Raw genomic sequence first — 22323 nt, forward strand, 5'->3', positions numbered from 1 at the left:
AGAACCGTGCTTACATTCTTGCATATATGCAATGGCCAGTGAGAAACCTCAATGACGCTGTCGTTTCTTCGAATGTATTACGCAGGAGTAGCTGTCCCTCGTCGTGTATCGTGAGTAATTGCACCGAAGTTATAATCGCGACAGAGAGCACGTATAAAAAGCAGGAGTTCTGCAAGATATATGAGGGCAAGTCAAATGAATGAGCCAACAACGGGGTACTTTATGGAAAAGTAGTCTTCATGAGAATTTAGACATTTGTCCTATTGACTAACGAGTTGCGTGATTCCCTTCTTATAAAATTCCTTGGGTTGCTGCTTCAAAAAGTCTGTATCTGGTTCCCTTGAGCTGTTTTTTCGGTTGCCCCAAAATGTAGAAGTCGCAAGGTGACAGGTCTGAGCTGTATGGCGGATGTTGCAGCGTTTCCCACTTGAACTTTGCCAGTTTTGTATTAACCACATAAGCGACGTGGGGACAGGCATTGTCGTGGAACAAGATGACCCCATTCGTCAATTTTTCACGTTGTTCGTTCTTGATTGCGACACGCTGCCGTTCTGGCGCTTCACAATATCGGAAACAATTGATAGCCTCTCAAGATTTAGCAAAATCTACGAGTAATGGACCCTGTCGATCGAAAAAAAAGACAACAACACCTTTCCAGCGGAAATGATGGCCTTTGCGTTCTTTGGGCGTGGTAAATTCGAATGTTTTCACTGTAAGCTTTGCCGTCGTGCTTCAGGCTCGTAGTAGTGGCACCAAGGTTCGCCCCGATCACAGTTGCAAACAAGAAGTCGTCATACCCATTGTGATACCCGATCAGATGAGTCAAGGCCGCGCGAAACTTCTCCGTCTTCTCGCGATGGATAAAAATCTTGGGGATCCTTTGCGCACCAAAGAGCCGATAACAGAGAAGCTCATGAATTATGGCGTAAACCGAACCGTGACTGATGTTCAGACGGTCTGCCAGTTCACCGATGCTTATCCTCCGTTCTTGTTTCAGCAGCTCATGAACCTTTGAAATTGTGTGGGAGATGATTGCACGATGGTTTTGGCTCGGTCTTTCAATGTCTTTGCAACGTCCTTTGAACCGTAGGCTCCAACGCTTCACAGTGGTCAATTAAATGCAGTGTTCAACGTACACGGCAGTCATATGGTGATTATTTCTGTTTTGGAAACACCTTCAGCTGTCAAAAACTTCGCGACACCGAGCTGTTCAACTTTTGAAGTGTCCATTATGTGACGCAACCATATTCAACCCAGTGTATGAGAGCATTAAAGAACATTAATCTTCACACCTGCGTGTCACTTTTGTAAATGAGACATGCCGTTATCCTGCGCGCATGCCTCGCAGATAATGAACCGAACCATTATTGCGCGGTTAGGGTAGGCTCACTTTCATTTGACTCGACCTCGTACATTAGAAATGCAAAGATACAATGAGATATGCAAATACGAAAATACGGCTTGATAAAGGACAAAAAAGTGTCACTGGAAACAAAGTTCACTGCATGCATACACAAAACCTCGCAACAAGATATTTAAGTATACGTATAAGTCTCCAATGAGTCTATGTATGTAAGAAGAAGTAACTGTATATAATGCGTCAAACAATGCAAATAAACATGTTGCACAATCATAGATTCACAGAATCCTAGATTCCACCCCCATTCCATCCACCCCCCCGATGTATTGCGCGCGAAGGAAGGAGGCGTGCTTGCTCCCCGCTTTTCTCCTTTGCGCACACAAGACTGAGCCACCATCGTCGGCTCACCCATTCAACCTCCCCTCCTACGCTTTCACTCGCACATACAGCATGTAGCGCGTGGTCACGATGTTATCACCCTTGGACTTTATACGAAACATGAGGGCGATGGCAGGAATGCGCCTGGAGTGTCCATATAATTGCTTTCGCAATAATATAATAAACGTATCCGGCAACTGAAGCGTCCCGTCGCCCATTACTTTCCGCAAAAGAAGTATCAAAATCGAACTTTCACCATGCGACAATTCACTGCGCCGCAACAATGTATTTTTTTCTGTGAGGCGGAGGCACCAAAATGAAAATAAAGACGCATAAGAAAGTATGTTGGCCAGAATCTAATGCCTACTCCGGGCACCTAATGGGGCTACGGAAGGAATACTGAAGAAAACATGAGACGCTTGGTCCACTGAGAACCATACGCATACTGCTCAGTATCCTACAGCGGCGAAACAAGACTTTCCGGAAAGGTTCCGCTCAAGGAATGCGGTGCAATCCTTCGAGTCCCCACAGTGATGGCGGCGAGCGACCATTGTTGTTTTTTTTCTCGTCTGCTAGCCAGAAAGCGTCCAAAACCCTGTCCGGTGAAAATCCACTCGGCCAGAGCAAACCGAACGCGCACCGAAGTGCACCGCATGGTGGTCGGGGCCATACGAGGACAACGTTTGCGCTCTGGCTGGCTCTGGCAGCCCGCGGGTAGGGTAGCGAGAACAAAAAAAAAAATGAAGAGGCTTAATGTGTCCTCGCGAATAAAAGTCAAAGTAGAAAAAATAAATAAGAACGTAGTTACTTTGGCTGGCTTTAGTGTCTTGACATGGATGTTCTGGCATGGGTTTAAAAAAATGTTGATATTTTTTTATGTGACATGACGGCACAAATGAACCACCCCAACGCTTCGTCTCATTGGATCTCGCTGGCTGCTTTGTCAACTCGTCTGCTAGTGTGTTGATTTGGCTTGTCTCGTTGTATATTCCGATGCAAGACTTTAGAAAAGTCAATAGACCTTTGGCGTCAAATGTTTATAACAACATTAAACCTACAAAGTTCCGCAATTGAAAATCTAAAGCACAACTTTGGAAATGTCAATGTACCTTTCACATCAAGAGCTTATGAGACTTATACCCATAAAGTTTCGCAATTGATATCCATGCGCTCCATAGATTCCGTGGCCTCAGTGAGATGCCGCGGCGAGCCCGCTCACCATCAAAGCGCCCTTGAAACTGTGCTCTGATGGGACTGCTTGGCGTTATGTGACTCCCGGTGTATGGGCGTTGCCACGAAATCCAGCCCGAGTTTGCAACCTTCGCGGTAAAATGTCTTTTCGAGCGTCAAAGAGACATTCTAGACAAAATCCAGAGTGATTTCCGGCGCCGGGGGGTCGCTTTGGTCGGCGGTGCATGGACAGCACGAAAAAATTTCGGGGGGGGCTGAAGCCCCATAAGCCCCCCCCTTGGCTACGCCCCTGGTCGCCATGCACGTTTTGAACACCACCTTTTTCAAGGCGAGAGCCTTGAGAAAGGCAAATCCACTTGTCGGAACGTCGGCTCCCGCTTTTAACCATGTTCTCGTTTTACTCATCGACCTGCATACACTTATGTTTTTGTGACTATGGTAAAATGTCGTTGGTCCTTCGCTTTCGGGGCACCGTCTCAAGCAATTTTATTTAGAGCCTCCTCGGTGCTAACGACCACTTTCGTCCAGTTAGAGAACGGTATACGCCAGAGGAGATGTGGGGAGAAGGCTCTGCGGGGCAGGGGGTTCCCGTTGTTCGGCGTTGCGTGACAAGATTGGGTCGGGCCCGACGCGTACACGTTCACCACACGCTCGCCTATGCACAACGACCTTCGTTCAATGCCGCCTGCGCGAGACGAGCGTGCGTTACCAGCGCTGGTCGGGGCGGCGTATCCGTGACGCAGCGGTGGAATGCACGCGTGCTACGTATGCTGCAGGTCTAAACCGGGGCGCGACGCTGATTCACACCATTGTGCGACCGCCGCTCTTCCTATGGCCACGCAGGCCGGTATCGTGCACGCACCGCACGCTAGCATGACGTGTGTTCTTGTCTTTCTTTCTTTTCGGTCTCTGGGTTGATTCATGGGCTGCTCATTGACTGCATGATATAGAGCACGCATGTGTTCGTGCCGGTTGAGCAGGTTGAGCCTGTGCTCGCAGGCTGGCTAATTAGCGACTTCAGCGAATGTTTCGGATCACCGAGGAAGAAAGAATCGGCGTTCGTTACAAAGTGCGTGCTTCAACGAAGACGTGCCTTTTGAAGGCTTCCTCGTCTGTTTCGCGGTCTTTCGTGGTTCGTTGACGTTTTAACCGCAGGACAGCGCAGATGTAACGAATGATTTCTGCTGTTTCTGCAGATGTGTTGGTGACCGGTTCTGTTCTCCGATGATTCACGCAATGAAACAACAAAGGGCACCTAAATATCCTGGCTGGCACAAGTATACGCCTTCAAGCGCAGGATTCTTTTATGTAAGCGAAGCTCTCTATAGGTACTTTCCAAAGCCCTTCAAGGATAGAGGGTCCTTATTCTTTCCCGGTATTTAGCGCGTCCTCTCGGTCAATTTCTTGCCGAGTGTAGACTCTATTAGTGCCGCAGTTCACTCTAGAGAAACGAGATGGCGCTTTTGGATGCGCTCCGCACGTTTCCTCAGCTAACGTGCACGAATACGAAACCATTACAGTTTCAGCCCTTCTACTGTGCGATCAGCCGACGGGAATGCAACTGGGTGTCCGCCAATGCACGGTGCTCCATTCATGCTGCAAAATGCGGAACGGTAGAAGGAAGACGCATGCAGCAGTTGGCTGCAAAAATGGCGACTGGCTTAAGAAATGGAACGAATCTGTGTGACCAGGTCCCCGGACCTCTGCTACATAAGAAAACTGCCTGTGTTGCCGGTCCCCCTTCACAATTTACTGCTTTTCTCGAGGATTAATTAAAAAAAAACATAACAAAACACTTCCGCTAACGTTGTATCGCTAATCTCCAAAGAAATGACTTCAGTCCCGGAACGTCGGCAACAGTGTGTAACGCTCGTTATACGGTGACAATGGGAGTATAGCACCGCTTCATGGCATAGTAAGTTACTCGCATCGTTTTCTACACACATCCGCCTCAACCAACATGCAAAGCATGCACCCGCTATATTGTCAACGCATCGGGAATAAGTGAATGGGTGCAAGCTTGAGTCAATGTGCCGAAGCATGGGTGACGGCGGCTATACCAACTACACACGAATGTTCGAAGCTGAACATTTCGTGGCGGCCAACAGGGTAAGCGAGTGACTCGCAATATTAGGTCTCTGCTACAAGTGTTATAAGTGCAAAACATCTATCGTCCAAGTGTTGTGCGCAGTAAAAACAAATACATCCCAACTGAGCGCACCCGCGAGCGACTAGGCAGGAAATAAACAATTCGATAGTGACCGCACCGATGAACCTTACTGAGTCAGAATAACGACAAAATGCTGCATCGAAGTGTTTGCTAAATAAAGAATGAAAAGCGAAACACGCTGATCCCGATTTAATTCACAAGCGAAAAGCTTGGACAGCTTCGAATACGTGTCTAGCCCCACTTTAAGCACAAGCACCGTACACGGTAACTCGCGCTGCCTGAACAAGGCGCAAAGAGCACCGAAAGCGCTTGCATGTCCTCCGAAGCTGTGGCCAAAGCTTCGTATCGTCCGCACAATCAACGCGTCTACGACATCCGCCGAAGGTTTGTTGAGCCGCACCGGCGTCATGCACACACATTGTAAACACGGATGCAAACGAAGGCAGCTGAGGCAAGCAATGGACGCGTCACCACGTGATCAAACATGGTGACGCCCACGGGATTGCTTTGAAAAAGGGTTCATTACGTACATGGTGCCGTCGAAACGGGACCGATCCCGGAGGCAGTCTAATCCGCGGTCAAGCATGCCACATGGGTCTACCGTATAGTGGGCGCGTCCACGTACTTACGACTTGCAATACAGCTGCACGTATTCGCTGTGCAGCAAACGCGGTGTTACCTGCGAATTGCCGCTAAAGCACATAACGCAAGACTTCTGCGATGGGAGACCAAGGTAACAAATTCTTCGCGCTTACTTTGAAATAAAACAACATTCCATCATTACTTGCCTTTTTGCATAGCATTTAATTGAAGCTTTTCAGATATTCTTCCATTATCGTTGATTCAGACTGCCTTGGATATGCGGGAAATTTTTTTATCTCCTGATGTGATTCTTAAGAATAGCGGGCTTGTGTCGTTATGATCTATTTCATTTATTTATTTTTTTCGTGGTTCGTCATTGGTTTAGACATTCACATCGCCGTTATCTCCGAAGTGAGTCACTGGGCGTGGCGAATGATATGACAGTCAGAACGAAAAAAAGGAATAGATGGTTACAAAACCCTGTATGTACTAAATGGAGAATTATTTTTTTCAGCAGAACACTGTCCGCGCAGCAAATAACATAATGTTCTACGATTATGAGTGGTTAGCCACTTGCATTAACAAATTTCACTAATTAACTTCTTATGCTTTTACTACAGCGCCCAAGTTCTATTGCGGAACTGAAGCCAGTCAGCGCATGCCGATTTAGCAGGAGGCCTTTTTTCCTACCACACGGTCGAGATATTGCTCCACAATATCTGCCGTGAAATGCGTACATGCTTCACATAGGTTTCAGTGGCAATGCGTAGTCAAGAAAAAAGCTCTGTTAAAAATAAATATAGGTTGTCCAGGGGCGCTATAACGTAAAACTATTCCAAACTTTTCTATTCCAATTCTGTTATCAGCCCTCCACGATTGGTCGAGAACATTTTCGATTACCCCCACTTCACCTGTCTGTCACGCGACGTCACGAAAACCGCATTACTTCCCCATTTGATATGATGTGTACACACTGATTATGCATGATATGACAGAAAAAAGTAAAAATTATTTTTGATTCGACCCCTTTTCGCCATTAGCCCTCGGCTATTGGTAAAAAGTTTTCGGGCTGCACCCACTTCCCCTGCCTGTCACGCGACGTCACAAAACCGCACAAACTCACCGCGTCAAAGTGACGTGTACGCGATAAAGATGCATTATTATGCCGAACAAAACTGAATTTTCTTCGGAATAGCCGCAGGCTGCCCCGTTCCGAAAGGAATAAAAAATGGCTGCCGCCAATCGCTGAGACGCTGGCTACTCGCACCTGCCGGCGAGCATGGGTGTCTTTGCGTATAATAAGTCTTCTTGCGTGGCCGTGTAACGTTTTCAAGCACTTTCGGCACGTTTACTACCTCATTTTGCCTACTGTCCTTTGCTGAGGGTCAGTTTTAGCGTCATTCTTGAGCATCCGTTGCATGCCGCCGCGATTTTCGACCAGCCACCACAAGCTAAGTAAGGGAAAGCCGACCAACCCTTTTCATCCGGTTATCGATTTTCAGTGCACTGGCTCTGCTCCAGCGAATCCCTATCCACTTGAGCGTTCTCCTCGCCTCTCGTCAGCAAATTAGATACGACAAGCCGCCCAGTGTAGGCAATGTTATTCGTTTTTCAAGCAAACAAAAGTGACCTCCTATGAACGAGGAGAGCGTTTGATTGGTCTGTTCGGACAACCCTGCGGGTGACCACCCGGTGCTTGCGTTGGTGGTTACGCAAATTTGACGTCAGGAGATTGGAATAGAAACAAATTGGAATGGTTTTACGTTATAAGGCCCCAGTAATGCACGTCGCCGGAAGTTTGTAGCCGCACACGGCTGCAAACGCACCTACTTACCTACGGGGCAGAAACCTGGAGGCTTACGAAAAGGGTTCTACTCAAATTGATGACCACGCAACGAGATATGGAAAGAAGAATGATAGGTGTAACGTTAAGGGATAAGAAAAGAGCAGATTGGGTGAGGGAACAAACGCTAGTTAATGACATCTTAGTTGAAATCAAGAAAAAGAAATGGGCATGGGCAGGACATGTAATGAGGAGGGAAGATAACCGATGGTCATTAAGGGTTACAGACTGGATCCCAAGGGAAGGGAAGCGTAGTAGGGGGCGGCAGAGAGTTAGGTGGGCGGATGAGATTAAGAAGTTTGCAGGGACGGAATGGCCACAATTAGTACATGACCGGGGTTGTTGGAGAAATATGGGCGAGGCCTTTGCCCTGCAGTGGGCGTAACCAGGCTGATGATGATGATGACGACGTCGAAAATGGAATTAGAGCGTGCCTCTTGTGAGACTACTCGAAGACTACAAATAAAAAAATCCTAGAACTTGACAACTCAACGCTACTCAAGGGTAGTGAGAGGCACCCAAGTGCAGGGGAGGGGGAAGGTGGCTTTTTCAACCATTGCAGTTTCAGTAATTGCACCGGGGGCCACATGATTGAATTCCTTACAGAAATGCCCCAATTACATTATTTAAAATAAAGCTGTTATATTTAGAAAGATCAAATTTTTTTAGTTAAGCTGACATCTTTGTGTACGCCGGTAAAGTGTTCAATGTGTGTAAGTGTACCTTGTGCACTATGCGTGTCACTCGCGTGGGCACTGGTGTACTTCAAGACCTGTCCTTTAGGAACGCCATCAGAATATCCCAATTCGACATACTATTGCGGGTGCGCATCGCGGCGGAAATGTCACATTGTGGGCGTTCCGCACATTTATAGGCACCATTTCGCGCTCTTCACGAATGTTTTTTTCTTTTTTTTTTAGAGCTGCTTTCAAAGAACAGTATACTTTTTAACCATCGTCAACAGCTAATAAAACCAATTGTTAGGATTGGTTACGGATATAACATTTCGCACAACTTAAAACGGAATGCTGCTCGCTATTAACATGCAGGTTTCATTATTTGCAGGAACTTTATCTGCAACACCATAGAAAACTGCCGATACTGTGTGCACTGCCAAGGGAAAATGCAACATTGAGGAAAATAACAAGTCCATGACTCTGCTCACGGTGGTGACATTCCGCATGACAGCGTCATGCGGTAACTTTTTGAGAAACACAAGGGCCCAACGGGTATCAGTACGCGTGGTTGAGCTTTCCCATTCGACCATGTGCAGGCGTCATGCGCGAAACTGAGAGCAAGCCAACAGACGTCACATTCGGGATACACCGGTTCCTGCGACATAGGTGATTTCTAGGTGGCAATGGCGGCTCCGTCGGAGTAGCAAAAAACCAGTCTCGAAGGCAATGGTTCGGTGTACTGCAATAGCCGGAAGCAATTGCAGGAATTGGAATGACATCACAGTTTCGGACACCACCTATTCTACAAGCTAAATAGCATTGTGCTTGTTCATTCCTTGGTAAATAGCCGGGAACGCAGAGCGCAGACTCCACACCTTCTCTTGCCGCGTGCAGCAAGAGAAGGTGGAGACACCCTGACCGTGGCCTCCGGTGGCCACGGTCAGGGTTAGCACTCATACTCTGAACTGCTCAACTCAACTTCCAGGCATCACGACAAAACCGAGCTTGGCGAGCTCGGCGCTCTCCTCACCACTGGGGAATATCTTGGAAAAGAACGACCTCGCAAGAATGGGCAATATTATGCGACTCTGAGGCAGCCCTTCGAAGCGTGCGGAGATAGACACGCGAACTCTTCTAGAATACCTAAAACTTGTGCGCGCGTTCTGTGCATGCGCATAATTTGACCTCTCGTCTTCTCACTCTCTTGCTCTCTAGCTTCGCTGCTTTCCTTTCTACTCTTTCAGTGTATTCTCACAGTACGTGTATACAGAGATATGGTACTCTGTAGCGGCTCCTTACTGTCGTGCCTCCGCAAAAAAAAAAGAAAAAAGAAAGAAAAGTGATCTCGAGAGTACCAAGATAGTATACTGTGCCAAGCGTGTGCTAATTGATCGCTCTGCAGTGTTCTTGAGTTCCTTTTTTCGCGCATCTGTCAGGTTTGGTTGGCAGCAGGTTCAAGATGAAAATTTCTGGTTTTCGGTGAGAAAACGGTCAAGCACAAGTGGTAAGCGGTCGTGCACACTATATAGCTACAATCCTCGTTATAGAAACATATCAGTAGTTGCTCCTTAGATCACGCAATATGGAGGCGCCGGAACACGGTGGCAATTTGTTTTTTTTTTTTTGGTGAAGGACATGTGTGGTGAACATTTCTTTGGGGAAAGACATCCGGGATTCACTTCTAAACAAAGTCATAGTATGGGAGTCTAGCTATAGTCTGTGAATCATTCAGAAGTGAAAATTTTGGGAATTTCTTGTATATATTGCTGCATTATTTTATTCGTGCCAAAAGCCTCCATTGGCGCTCTCAACGAAGCAGAACTTGCTTGTTGTTCAGGTCGGCGATGTCTGTTTGACAGCGGTAATTGATACTGGAGACCAGGTGCCCATAAATGAGTGCTAACCTCCGTCGTCGACTGAAAAGCTCTCGCGCCTGCTACTGCACTTTGTTAGGCGGCTGCAGTAAAAAGCTGACATCGTGGTGTTGTAACGCAGCCTGCGTGAAAGCTATCACTAAGAAGGGACCGAGAAAGCAGTCTTCGACTGCGCTCGAACGAAGCAAGGCTGTGAGTCAGCGAATAGGCGAAACAATATCATACACGGTCTTACGTGGTAAAAAACAGCGCGAACAGAAGACGCAGTAAGTTCCCCTTTTCCCTCTTCCTGCGTGTACCATGCACAGCATAAATGATTGATGGATAAATAGAGATAAGCCTTATCCTTCGTACAGCCTTAGTTTGCCTGATCGAGCGTGTGCATGCGCGTGTTCGCAGGCAACCGGATGAACTGCACGTGCGACTCGCTGCAGTGGCTGCTTCGCATGCAGCCGTACTACCGGCGCTTCGTCAAGGGCTTCGTGTGCGCCGAGACGCACAAGACGCTCGAGCACATGACCACGTGGGACCTGGACTGCGCGCACGGGGGTCAACAGGACGACGAGCAGAGGCCGTACCTGAGGCGGGCCTGATCGACGCTGCGGCTTGCGCAACTGCCTCGCGGCACGCCGACACTGCAGTCCGTAAACTGTCCGTAAACGCAGCACACGGAGGAAGGAAACTGAGAGGCCCTGACGTCGCTCCTTGTGAAGCTAAAGTGAAGCCGGAAGTTGGCGTTGCTCATGGCGTTGCTCCGCCTATCGGGCCAGCTCTCCTCTCTTGTTTACATTTCTCGCGCGATACCACGTCGCGCTGCGCGCAACCATGCTGCTCGGACTCGCGCGCTCCTCAGCAATACTGAGCAATCGTTTGCACGTTAGCATGGTTCCGCCAAAGAGGGCAAAATTTCCCGCGGATATTCCTTCGTCCGTAGCCATTACCGTGGCGCGGTACATTGCGTACAGCGTTGCATGCGTGTTAATTTCACGAATTTTTGTTCCTCCTGTCCCATCTGGCCACAGCAACATCCGGGAGAGCACGGTCCAGATAACGCAGCGCAACAAAACACAAAGAACAACGCAAACCTGCCCGCACGGCGCCTTTGCCACGGTACGAAACCTACGGAGCAACACGTGTGAGCGCACAGAACCAAAACAAAGCCGCCATTGTGGCCCGAAAGGCGTGGCCACTATGGCAAAGAAATAAAAAATCAGCAAAAAAGAGGTGAACGTGTTACGTCACTTTCTCCACACTTTTCTCCTAGGCCGCGGAGGGGGTAAGGCCTCTGCTCAGTTTCCTTCCTCCATGACGCAGCACTACCGTTTGCGGAATACCGGAATACGGCTGCGAGAACGCTGGTAGCGACATGTTGCGACGCAGAGTTCAACCAGAGAGTGCACAAAGCCGCTGGCTAACGATATCGCACTTTACTGCTGCCGTAAAGCCGTTGGCCGCTGCGTAACCGTTAGCGTGAAGTCCTTTTATGATTCTCCTTCGACGAGAACACTCAAGCAATACATAAATATCTCAAACGCGCTGTAGTTGACCAAAGTGCCGCTAGATGTCGCTACCAGCTTGGCTACTGGGTTCGATGGCTACGGTAACCCAATAACCCGCAAGCGGTAAGAAGTTATGAAAAAAAAAAAGCTAAAACCGTGTGCTTTCTTTTTCCTGCTGGTGTAGGAAACGTGAGCTCGATCTGCTTCAATTAATGGTTTAGTCGAGTTAGTAAGTGCAGCCTGAATGCAGCGAGTGCTGGCATATGTCACGGTGCTCCCTTCGCGTCGCAGAAATATGGATCGCGATTGAGCGCATTTGTGTTCATCCAGACGCCGAGAAAACTCCGGGAGAGAGACGCGTGTACTACTGGTGTTTAACGCAGCTCGGCCTACGAGCCGCGAGACCATTCAGACAACGTGTGCTGTTGCTGCGATAAGGGCCCCAGCACTGCTTTCTTCACTCTCAAACTGTAATATTTCACCCTTCTTACAACCGAGAACGCATGCACAATAGCATATTTTCTAAATTTTATATTGCCCAAAACTAACACCTTTCGTCGGCGCGAATTCTTGAAAGTACTGAGAGGCAGTTTTTTGAGACGCAGTTACACGGCTCTCACTATTCGCGAAAAAAAAGAAGAAAAATAAAAAACAAAAAAAATCTAGGCGGGTGACATTCATGATACTCGACAGCGAGCAAGAAGCAGTGAAGGTACTATCGTTGCTTTAAAAAAAAAGCAACCTGTAGATGGGGGTACACCTCCCGGTACACTTGGCCTGCGTGTGAGTGCTCCTTCGTTCTGAGGCCTGCATCATTATCATTATCGTAACCATAATACCATATTCATCACCATAATTCAGACTACTTCAGGTCTGCTTGTAGGACGGAAGCCCGGCCCTCCATTAACATGGCTCTGTTCAGTGCATAGGATGAAGGCGACAGATGTGCTTGCAAGTTTCCTATTAGTCCGCCTAATTCTTCTCCGCCGTCAATTTCATTTCCCTTTACTGGCGTCCATTTTGTTACCCTAAGACACCTCATATCAGTTGTACATGGTAACAATCCTACTCCATTTCTCTCTCCTAATCTAAGCCATAATATGGTGCAGTACGGTAGCTAGCTGGGCGAGTCGGTGTATGTGCATTATTGTTACTTACTGCGCACACTAATGCAGAGTATGATGTACATCTGTTGGCATTGTAATTCACACCACCGTATTCTTATTTCATAAGACTAAGAAATATTTCGGCGCCAACGCCCGTTCTTATATTAAAATACACGTAAGACGCCGAAATGCCCGCATTAGATAACCGCTGAACCGATTTAAATAAAATATGCTGCACTTATGAAACTAAGCCTATTGTTAGCAATTGTAGGAAGCACAGTTTATAGTAACATCTCCCTCTCTCTCTCTCTCTCTCTCTCTCTCTCTCTCTATATATATATATATATATATATATATATATATATGTGTGTGTGTGTGTGTGTGTGTGTGTGTGTGCGTGTGTGTGTGTGTGTCTGTGCATGTGTGTGTGTGTGTGCAAATCCACAACTCTGCACGAAAAACGGATATCGCACTTTCGTAAACTGCACCTTCTATAGAACATTTAATGAGGGCAAACGTGATACCTGTGGTTACAGTTTATGTGAGATTGCTACAATGGTAGCGAGTGTCTTGCAAACGCTCTATACTCACGGATTAGTGGTACATTTTAGTACAGTGTATACATGTCACACTATGTGCATTTTGCAAAATAGTGGAGTGGCATTTACCGAGTTTGAGTTGTAAGCTTGATACTTATTAAAAACTAAAATGTTCAGCAACTTTTGTAAACGAAATGACGCCTTGCTGAAATAAAAAGATCTTGTTGATACATTCGGAAGACTTAAACCTTTTTTTTTTTGAAGTGCAACAGACATCTTCAAGGATGGTGCAGTGGATCCTGAACGAAATGATCGATCAATGACCTTGTACTTTGGTAAGAGCTGCTTGGGCCAGGCTTCCTAATCACTCAGCAGGTACTATGCTGAGTTACGTCGTATGCTGCGAAATCCGTTGCTTTAATTATTGTTTCTTTTTGTTTTTTTCTTATTCTTACAGTACCATCCTCGTATGCTGTAAAGTATAAATATCTGGTTGTCTTGAAATCCAAGTTACCTATTTTAAATCAGGTTCGCAATATTCGCGAGTGACACTGATGAGTGTTACGATGATTAAAGAATAGAAGAGCGAACACATGAAAGTGAAATTAGGCGCATCCGGCAGCCAACTTTGCTGAGTCAGAATGTTTTCGCCGAGCCCATCGCAAGCAGCAGGGGTTATAGCCTCGCCGTATAACCCGCGCAGTCGAACAAACAAGCACAAAAGCGAGCACCTCGCAAGTAATTCCTCACTTACACCACATAAGTAAAGATAACGTTTCGCCGCTGCCTATTGATACACGTACAGGACGCGCATTTTTACAGCGAAACTGTTTACCTGTCGGACCTGTACGAGTGAGCCGTATATGCGTGGTCTCGTAGGGGTGGGCGTGGGGTGTGGTATCTGGGTGGGCTAACGTCCGTAACGTGAGCAAAATAGATAACTAGCGATAGTACGGCGCAGAAGAATGAAGGGAGACGCGCCGTGGTTGCTCAGTCGCTGTGGTGTTGGGCTGCTGAGCACGAGGTCACGTGATCGAACCCCGGCCGCGGCGGCCGCATTTCGATGGGGGCGAAGTGCGAAAACACCCGTGTACTTAGATTCAGGTGCACGTTAAAGAAACCCAGGTGGTCGAAATTTCCGGAGTCCTCCACTACGGCGTGCCTCTTAACCAGAAAGTGGTTTCGGCACGTAAAACTTCATATTTTAATTAATTTTAAATGAAGGCACACGTGATCCCACCGCGCGCCGCACATGCGCAGTGGGGGTGTGAACCTGCGCTGGCTGCCGTTGATGCCGACTGCGCGCGCTGTCGCCTGCCCTCAGTAGAACGGCGGTGCAATTATGGCGCGAAAACACGGGGAATGTGCGCCGCGGTAGCCGCCGCGGTTCGCAATAACCGGATTGGGCATTGCAGAGATCGACCACTGCAACAGTTGCAACTCCAACAAAAAATTGGGAAAAGTGGGAAGACCACGCGTTGTGCGCACGGTCGAAGAACAACCTGGGCACGAGGAGACGCAGAGACGCGACTGTAACCATCGACAACGTGCCCGTTTTGATAGCGGAGAATGCGGCCGTGTGATTTTGTCTCCGAAAAATCTTCAGAGATGCGGCAGTCTAATCGTCGGCGTCGAGCGCAAGTTACCGATGAAGATCGGGTGCCTGGAGGCTGCTCGTAAGCATCAAGCTAAGCCGTTCGAGTCTGCGCCCAAGCGGCCGAAGCGGGAGTTGCCACCTCCTTTGAGTTTCAACGGGACGAATTCCAAAATTCTAGAGGATGTTTCTGGACGCGGAGTTTGGCCGTAGTTGTTCGGTCTGCGATCGACAGCTTCGCTAGCTAATCCGCCGCCATATGAATGGTTCGGCAGGATTTTGTTTTTTTTTTGGCAGCGGAGAGGTATGTTGGCCCTCCCACAGATTTTTCAAAACTCCCGCGCCCTCTTCTATGAGGATGCAAAGCAAGCCAGCAAGGCATGTCCTGACCTAGAAGGTTATATGCTAAACGTTCTGGAGTCGGGGTGGCTCCAAGGTGTGGAAACTCCCTATACCTCTTTTGGGGATACTCGGTCTCATGCCGATACGCGGGGGCAGCGCCAGGGACTTCCACCACTGGCAGCTTGCCGGATATCCAACTGAATATAATTCACAAACAAAACAATGTCTCCATGACGTCAGTGGGGAGGTCAGAAGATAGAGGGAGAGGGTGCGCTGCCGGGAGGAGGAGGCTTGCGGCGAAAAGCTCCTTTCGCACTTCGCATGCAAGTGGGCTGTGTTCGTGCTCTCCGCGGCCGGCCAAATGGCGGACCAGAATCGCTGAAGTGTGCCGTATTCACGAAGCACCTTTCTTTTCTGCCACGTTTACCTTGGAAGCTTCCATTCATTTTTTAAAGCACTGAGATAGCGCTCGTACACACCGGTGTCAAGCAATTATAATAAAAAATATTTATATAGCAAACCGTCGTAAATTACCAATATTCTCAGGTAACATACTACATTTCATCATTTCATGAAAGCAGTTGCTCTCAAATTTCTAACTTGTGGTTAAGTTTAGGGCTACAGTTCCGCTAGTCCACATATCTAGTGGGGGTAGTATCAAGAAAATAACTTCCTGGCACCATCAATCGTTCATTTTGTTCATGTGTTGTCAAGAGGATCCACTGAAGCTGGCCGATTTCTCAGTCAGCCCAAACTCAACACAAGTAAAAGTTGAATGTTTTTGTTTTTATTCATACATTCCACACTGGAAAAAAACTGATCTCCACGCAGTGCGAAAGTTTCGGTCAGCAAAAGCAACTTTCACTCACAATTGAAATTTGTACATAATTAGCTAACATAGATTGTAGAAGATCCAAACCAATGAGAAAATTAACCATCGCAGGTTAGTCACACGGAACTTGACTATCACGTATGTCATGACGGCGACACATTTTGTGGCTTACAGAAAGAAGCTAGAGTACCCTACACGTATTTCATTGACAGTATGAGATGTAAGGACCCGCAGAACTTTAAAGTGGCTTCACGCATCTGCATGAACAGGAAGAAGCCTATAATGCAGCTCTCATTATTTGAACTATATGCCGAATGAGGGAGTATATTTCTATAGCGCTTACAAGAACATATAATCTGCTTGTCGTAAGACTCTGCGTCATATTTATATATACAGAATCGCACGGTGAGTATTAGGACACTATATTGAAACAACAGCAACACAAGCAACCACCCATTCATAAAAAACTTAATCGCAAAGAGGATTACCAATTCGAACTTAATTAGCAATATGTACCATATACTTGTATTACTGGTATAATTAAATATATTTTGCCGGCAAATTAACATTTAGCCTTGTCTATAATACAGGGGCTTATAAACTCGCACAAACCGAAGTGGAGCCTAAAGCAAGGTAAGTGAGCGTATGGTGCAGTGTACGCTCCAAAAGGTAAGATAGGGAGCTTCAACCTTCTTCAGTACAATGTCTTAGTAACGGTGCATCAAAACGCAACAACGAATTATGTGCTTGACTCCTTTTGCCGTATTTGCTCCTGAAACTCGAAAAACAAAACATCACGGCTGTGTCTTTTTTTCTTTGCTTTAGCCTTGGCTATTTGTGTCGACAAAGAGTGCACAAAATGTACAGCCGAACAAATGCGCGCTCAAGCCCTTCATTACAAGTATTTCACCGACAGCAGATGGGCTGCAGTCATGACAAATCGGTTGAGTGACAGTGCTCCTATGTCAGTCCATGGTGCCCTCAGGCTTGCACAGAACTGGTTTACTGATGCAAAATGAATACCTGCTCAGTAAATAAAGTGAATTACTTGTGCTTACCTACTGTGATTCGGAAATCTGAAAAGCTTCGCAGAACTGAAATTCCCAGTGTTAGAACAGCACAGAGCCACGCGACACGTGATGCCCCGACCCTCTTGGTCTAATGCTTGGTTGACGTGGTTTCCTGCTTCTTCCGTTCGTTGCACGCCTGGTCAAGCTTCTCTCTCTTATCATTCCCATCTTCATACGTGGGACGACAACCGCAGATGACCAAGCGCGATCGGACTTGCGATATCGCTGAGCGAGTGGCAAGGGTGAGCGGAAGCAAGCTCGACGGACGCAAGAAGACAACCACTTCCGGCGCTTCACCCGATTTAACATTCACAAAATATAATTGAAATAAGTTAGGATGTCCGGCAAACGCATGGAGTGGGCATGCTCCTTGAAACCGATACTAGCACTCGTCTTCCGGGGGTTGGTTGCTCACCGAAAGTGAAGCTGGTCGCCGCCACCTTGTCCGGGGCAAAACACCCCCGCCGCCGTGATTAGGCTGTTTCACATGGCGCGATTTTCAGTCAGCGACACAGCGAATTTCATCGCTCAGCGACCGCCGCGACGTCATGGGCTCTCCGCGACTGGATTGCAACAAGTTGGTCGCAGCGTCGCTGAGTCCCCGCGATCGGCGCGATGGGGGGCAATGTGTGACGAAAGAAAGCGCCGTTCAAATAGGCGCTTTCCTGTTTTACCACGCGCTGATATACCTCTGTGGAGCAATGTCGTGCGCCAGTTTTAGCTATGTTTTAATAGGGCGTACCCACCAGCGTTTGCGGCTTAGGAGCTTCATAAACATTTTTCTTCCGCTTACACAATTCGTTTAAAACGATGTGATGTGATAACTTTATTTGGAATCCGGCGATTGGGAGGCCCGGGCCTGGGGCCGCCTAGATGGCCACTGGGAGCTGCTGCTCCCGTGCGGCTTCCTTGGCTCGCTGGACGGCCCAAAGTTGGTCTTGGAGTTCTGAGCTGAGCAGCACGGCCGACCACCGCGCCCGTAGATTTTCTGGGGAGACTGCCATTTTATTTTGGTATATTTCACATCCCCACAACATGTGTTGAAGGGTGGCTCTAACAGACTTGCATAGCTTGCACATATCGCTCTCGTATATATCGGGGTAGAAAGTTTTTAGTTGCACGGGACTCGTATAAGTTTCTGTTTGTAGTCGCCTCCAAGTAACGGACTCAGCTCTGTTCAGTTTAGTGTGAGGCGGTGGTAATACTCGCCTCCGATTTTGATAGAATTTGGTAATATCACTAAATCTTGTTAATATATATTTTTCTCTCCAGATTTCCTCCTCCGCGTTCTCCTGACCGATGGAAGTCGCTCTTTGCTCAGCTCGGCGAGTAAGACCTCGAGCTTCGCGGTGTGCTACCTCGTTGAGGTTGACTGCGGGAATGTCTGGAGTCGTATGCGCTGGGAACCATAGCAATTGCCTGCCGTTCTTCTCTGCATCGGAGAACTTCGCTTCATTGACTCTGATGATGTGCCATGCCTCAGGAGAGATCCTACCTTTTGCATAATTTCTAATGGCCGCTTGAGAATCGCTTATGATGTACTGAGCATTCGTGGAGACCAATGCTAGTGCAATGGCTACCTCCTCTGCGGTCTCGGAATGTTTGGTATTACCTGATACGCTTGTAAGGGGTTTTTGGGTGTGATCTACGATTACTGCTACATAGCTATTTCTGTATGGGTATTCAGCCGCGTCTACGAAGATTGCTCAGTCTTCTGACCCAAAGCTTCGGATAATTTTCTCTGCTCTACTCTTGCGTCTACCGTCGTTGTAACCTGGATGCATGTTCTTGGGTATATTTGGTACTAGGAGTTTGTCACGAATTTCTCTCGTTATCGTCCTCTTTTCCCCGTATAGATTGTGATAATTCATTCCTAGTTTGCTTAGTATAAGCCGTCCCGTTTTGGTTTTGGTTAGTCTCTTTGCTTGAGATGTTTGTTGTGCTTCTGTGAGTTCGTCCAGTGTGTTGTGGAGTCCTAACTTTAGCAAGAGATACGTGCTCGTACTTATGGGAATCCCTAGAGCTAGTTTGTATACTTTTTTTGTCATGTTGTTAATTTTACGCTTTTCAGCTGCAAACCAATTGTGGAAGGCTGCTATGTATGTGATCTGACTGATTACGAATGACTGTATAAGCCGAATGATACTTTCTTCCTTCATACCTTGGTGCTTGTTAGTAATTCGTTTGATTAATCTCACGGTGTTTGTTACCTTTGTGTCTAACTTCTTTATGGTTTCCCTATTTGTGCCTTTATTCTCGATTACCAGACCCAGCACTTTGAGCTGGTTGACTATTGGGATATTCCACCCGTTCTTGGTGTGTAGCTTGATTTCCTCATGAGCCTTGTTTCTGTCGTATCCTTTGGGAGGCCTGCCTCTAAGTGTTGGGCAGTACAATAGAAGTTCAGATTTCTCTGCAGAGCATGTGAGGCCTGTTCCTATGAAGTGTTCCTCTACTGTGTTAATTGCAGTCTGGAGTCGTTGTTCTATTGATCCGTCGCTGCCATCACAGGTCCAGATAGTAATATCGTCCGCGTAGATTGTGTGATTCAGGGACTCTATGTGATTTAATTTTTTGGGGAGTCCCATCAAGACGAGATTAAACAGCATCGGCGAACTGACAGCGCCTTGCGGCGTGCCGGCCCCCCCTATGTCGATCTCGGGCGACTTGAGCCCTCCGACGGAGATGACTGCTTTCCTGTCTGATAGGAAGCTCTTGATGTAGTTATACGTCCGTTGTCCTAGTCCTATTCGTTCGATGTTTTCCAATATGGTTGCGTGGTTGGCATTATCGAAAGCTTTTTTAAGATCAAGGCCCAAGATGGCCCTCGTCGAGCGCGTGTTATAATCGATTATCTGATGCTTAAGTTGGAGCATCGCATCTTGTGTCGAAAGATTTTTGCGAAATCCTATTATTGTATCTGGGTATATGTTGTTATCCTCTAAGAAGGTGTCTACTCTGTTTAAAATGACATGTTCCATCAATTTTCCGACGCAGGATGTTAGGGAGATTGGTCTGAGGTTGTCTATCTCAAGCTTCTTACCAGGTTTTGGAATAAGCGTTATCGTCGCTTTCTTCCATTGAGCTAGCACTTCTCCCGTTGCCCAACACTCGTTTATGTATTCTGTTAGTTTGGCTATCGATTCATCATCCAGGTTCCTGAGAGTCTTGTTGGTTATACCGTCCGGGCCTGGGGCGGATTTGGTGTTTAACTTTTGTAGGGCCGCGCCGATTTCTGCCTCCGTGAGTTCCTCGTCTACTTTTGCGTTTGTATTCCCGCTGTAGATAGGATAGATGCAAGGGGGTGCCTGTTTTAAGTATTTCTGCTGTAATTCATTGAGAAATTCCTCTTCTGTACCCTCATATGCGTGTATTAACTTATTAATGGCTTGCATGTGATTTTTCTTGTTATTGCCATGGTCAAGCAGGAACCTGAGCATGTGCCACGTTTTGCCGGTGCTTAATTGTCCATCCATGGAATTACATATCTCGTCCCATTGTTGTTTGGTCAATTAGAATCAGAATCAGAATCAGAATCAGAATTTATTGTTAGAATGTGGGTCAAATTACATGTATTTAGTATGCAGGAGGAGGTCCCATAGTCAAAGACTGTATCGGGACCTCCTGTACAAAAATAGTTATGATAATTGACATCGCAAAGCAACAGTAGCATATAATAAGGTATTATACAAGCAACAGGAAATGAACGTTAACAGAGCAAAATACAGAATTAATTACAAATAATAACAAGGTTTAGCTTAACTCACAGTAACATAAAAAATTGCATGTGAAACATATACCAGTAGTTCATTTACAAGAACAAAAACAAACAAAAAGGCAAAAAAGCAAGAAAGAACGAAAAAAAACGGATACAGTAAATTTTCTCATTAGTTTGTCAATAATAAATGCATTTTCAGTTCCCTTTTGAATTGGTGTAAAGATCTTGTAGTTTTCATGATGAGAGGAAGAGTGTTCCATACTGATATGGAAGTGAATTCCACGGTTTGTTTACCGTAGTTAGTGCGGATTTGTGGTAAAAGAAAATTGTTATTTAACGCGAATCTGGTGGTACTATTAGTTGTCAAGTTAGATGGTGAAAATGTGATCGACGGTAGCTCATTATGTAGAAATCTGTAGAAAAATATACCGAGGTTGTATGTAGTGAGCCCGGAAATAGTAAGGATGTTATTCTCGTGTAGTAGGGAAGTGGCATTAGAAAACCATGAACTATATGTAATTATTCTGATGGCTCGGTTCTGAATTGTTTGTAAAGACTTAATATGAGTATTATAGGTGTTTCCCCAACATATGATCCCATAAGTAATGTTAGAGTGGACGAAAGAGTGGTAAAGTGAGAGCAATGTGGTACGTGTGAAGTAAGGGCGTGCTTTAATTAATATGCGTATGCCATAAGCTATTTTCTTTTTTATGTGAGCAATATGATTGTGATATTTCAGATTACAGTCAAGTAGAATGCCAAGGAAAGATGAACATGAACTTGGATGAAGGCAGTGGGGACCAAGACTGATAGATGGAATGGACGCTATGTTTCGCTGATGTGAAGAGAATACAACAAATTTAGTCTTAGATGCATTAATAGATAACATGTTAACGTTGCACCACCTCCGAATATTTTCTAAGTCAGCATTTAGTTTGTTAACGAGAGATGAGATATCTTTATGAAAAGTAAATATAGTGGTATCATCAGCGTACAGAATGCATTTTGTCGAAGAAAGACAGTTAGGCAAATCATTAATGTAAACTAAAAACAGGAGTGGCCCCAGGATGGAGCCCTGAGGCACACCGATGTTAGTAGTTCGCTGTCGAGAATAAGCACTGGAAATTGAAACAATTTGAACCCGGTTATATAAGTAGCTTTTTAGTATCGAAAGGGCGGGACCGCAAATGCCTATTGCTTCGAGCTTAGAAAATAGGATATTATGATTAATGCTATCAAATGCTTGCGTTAGATCGATGAAAACTGAGGCGGTGAGAAATCCCTCGTCAATAAATTTTTTTAGTTGGTCCGTAAGATGAATAAGTGCCAGCTCTGTGGAATACCCGGGGCGAAAACCGAACTGACATGGAGAGATGATATTAAATTTAGAGAGATATTTTGTTAGTCGTACTTCAATTAGTTTCTCAATAACTTTCCCAAAGAACGGCAGAATGGAAATAGGTCTGTAATTGTGCAGTAGTGAGTTGTCGCCTTTTTTAAAAACTGGGATAACTTTGCCACGCTTAAGTTCAGAGGGAAATAAACCAG

General features: G+C 46.4%; 1 protein-coding gene and 1 long non-coding RNA gene across 5 annotated transcripts in view; one reads left to right on the forward strand and one right to left on the reverse strand.

Moving 5' to 3' along the window:
• Window positions 1-13445, forward strand: part of LOC135913661 (leucine-rich repeat-containing protein 4B-like) — a 46975-nt gene extending 33530 nt beyond the window's left edge. For all 3 annotated transcript variants that reach the window (XM_065446211.2, XM_065446212.2, XM_065446210.2), the window contains exon 5: window positions 10475-13445. In XM_065446211.2, coding sequence (XP_065302283.1) covers window positions 10475-10668 — 194 coding nt within the window. In that variant the 3' untranslated portion in view covers window positions 10669-13445. The remainder of the gene's footprint in view (window positions 1-10474) is intronic.
• The window catches only part of LOC135913662 (uncharacterized), a 91025-nt gene that overhangs the window by 47350 nt on the left and 21352 nt on the right, over window positions 1-22323 (reverse strand). Inside the window, exon 1 of one of the 2 annotated variants that reach the window (XR_010568090.1) lies at window positions 17046-17180. The exons of the other annotated variant lie outside the window; for it this stretch is intronic. This is a non-coding gene — a long non-coding RNA (uncharacterized lncRNA). Of the gene's footprint in view, window positions 1-17045; window positions 17181-22323 lie in introns of those variants that run through there. 2 annotated transcript variants of the gene reach the window in all.

The sequence above is a fragment of the Dermacentor albipictus genome, chromosome 6 (assembly GCF_038994185.2).
Source record: "Dermacentor albipictus isolate Rhodes 1998 colony chromosome 6, USDA_Dalb.pri_finalv2, whole genome shotgun sequence".
Classification (NCBI taxonomy): domain Eukaryota; kingdom Metazoa; phylum Arthropoda; class Arachnida; order Ixodida; family Ixodidae; genus Dermacentor; species Dermacentor albipictus.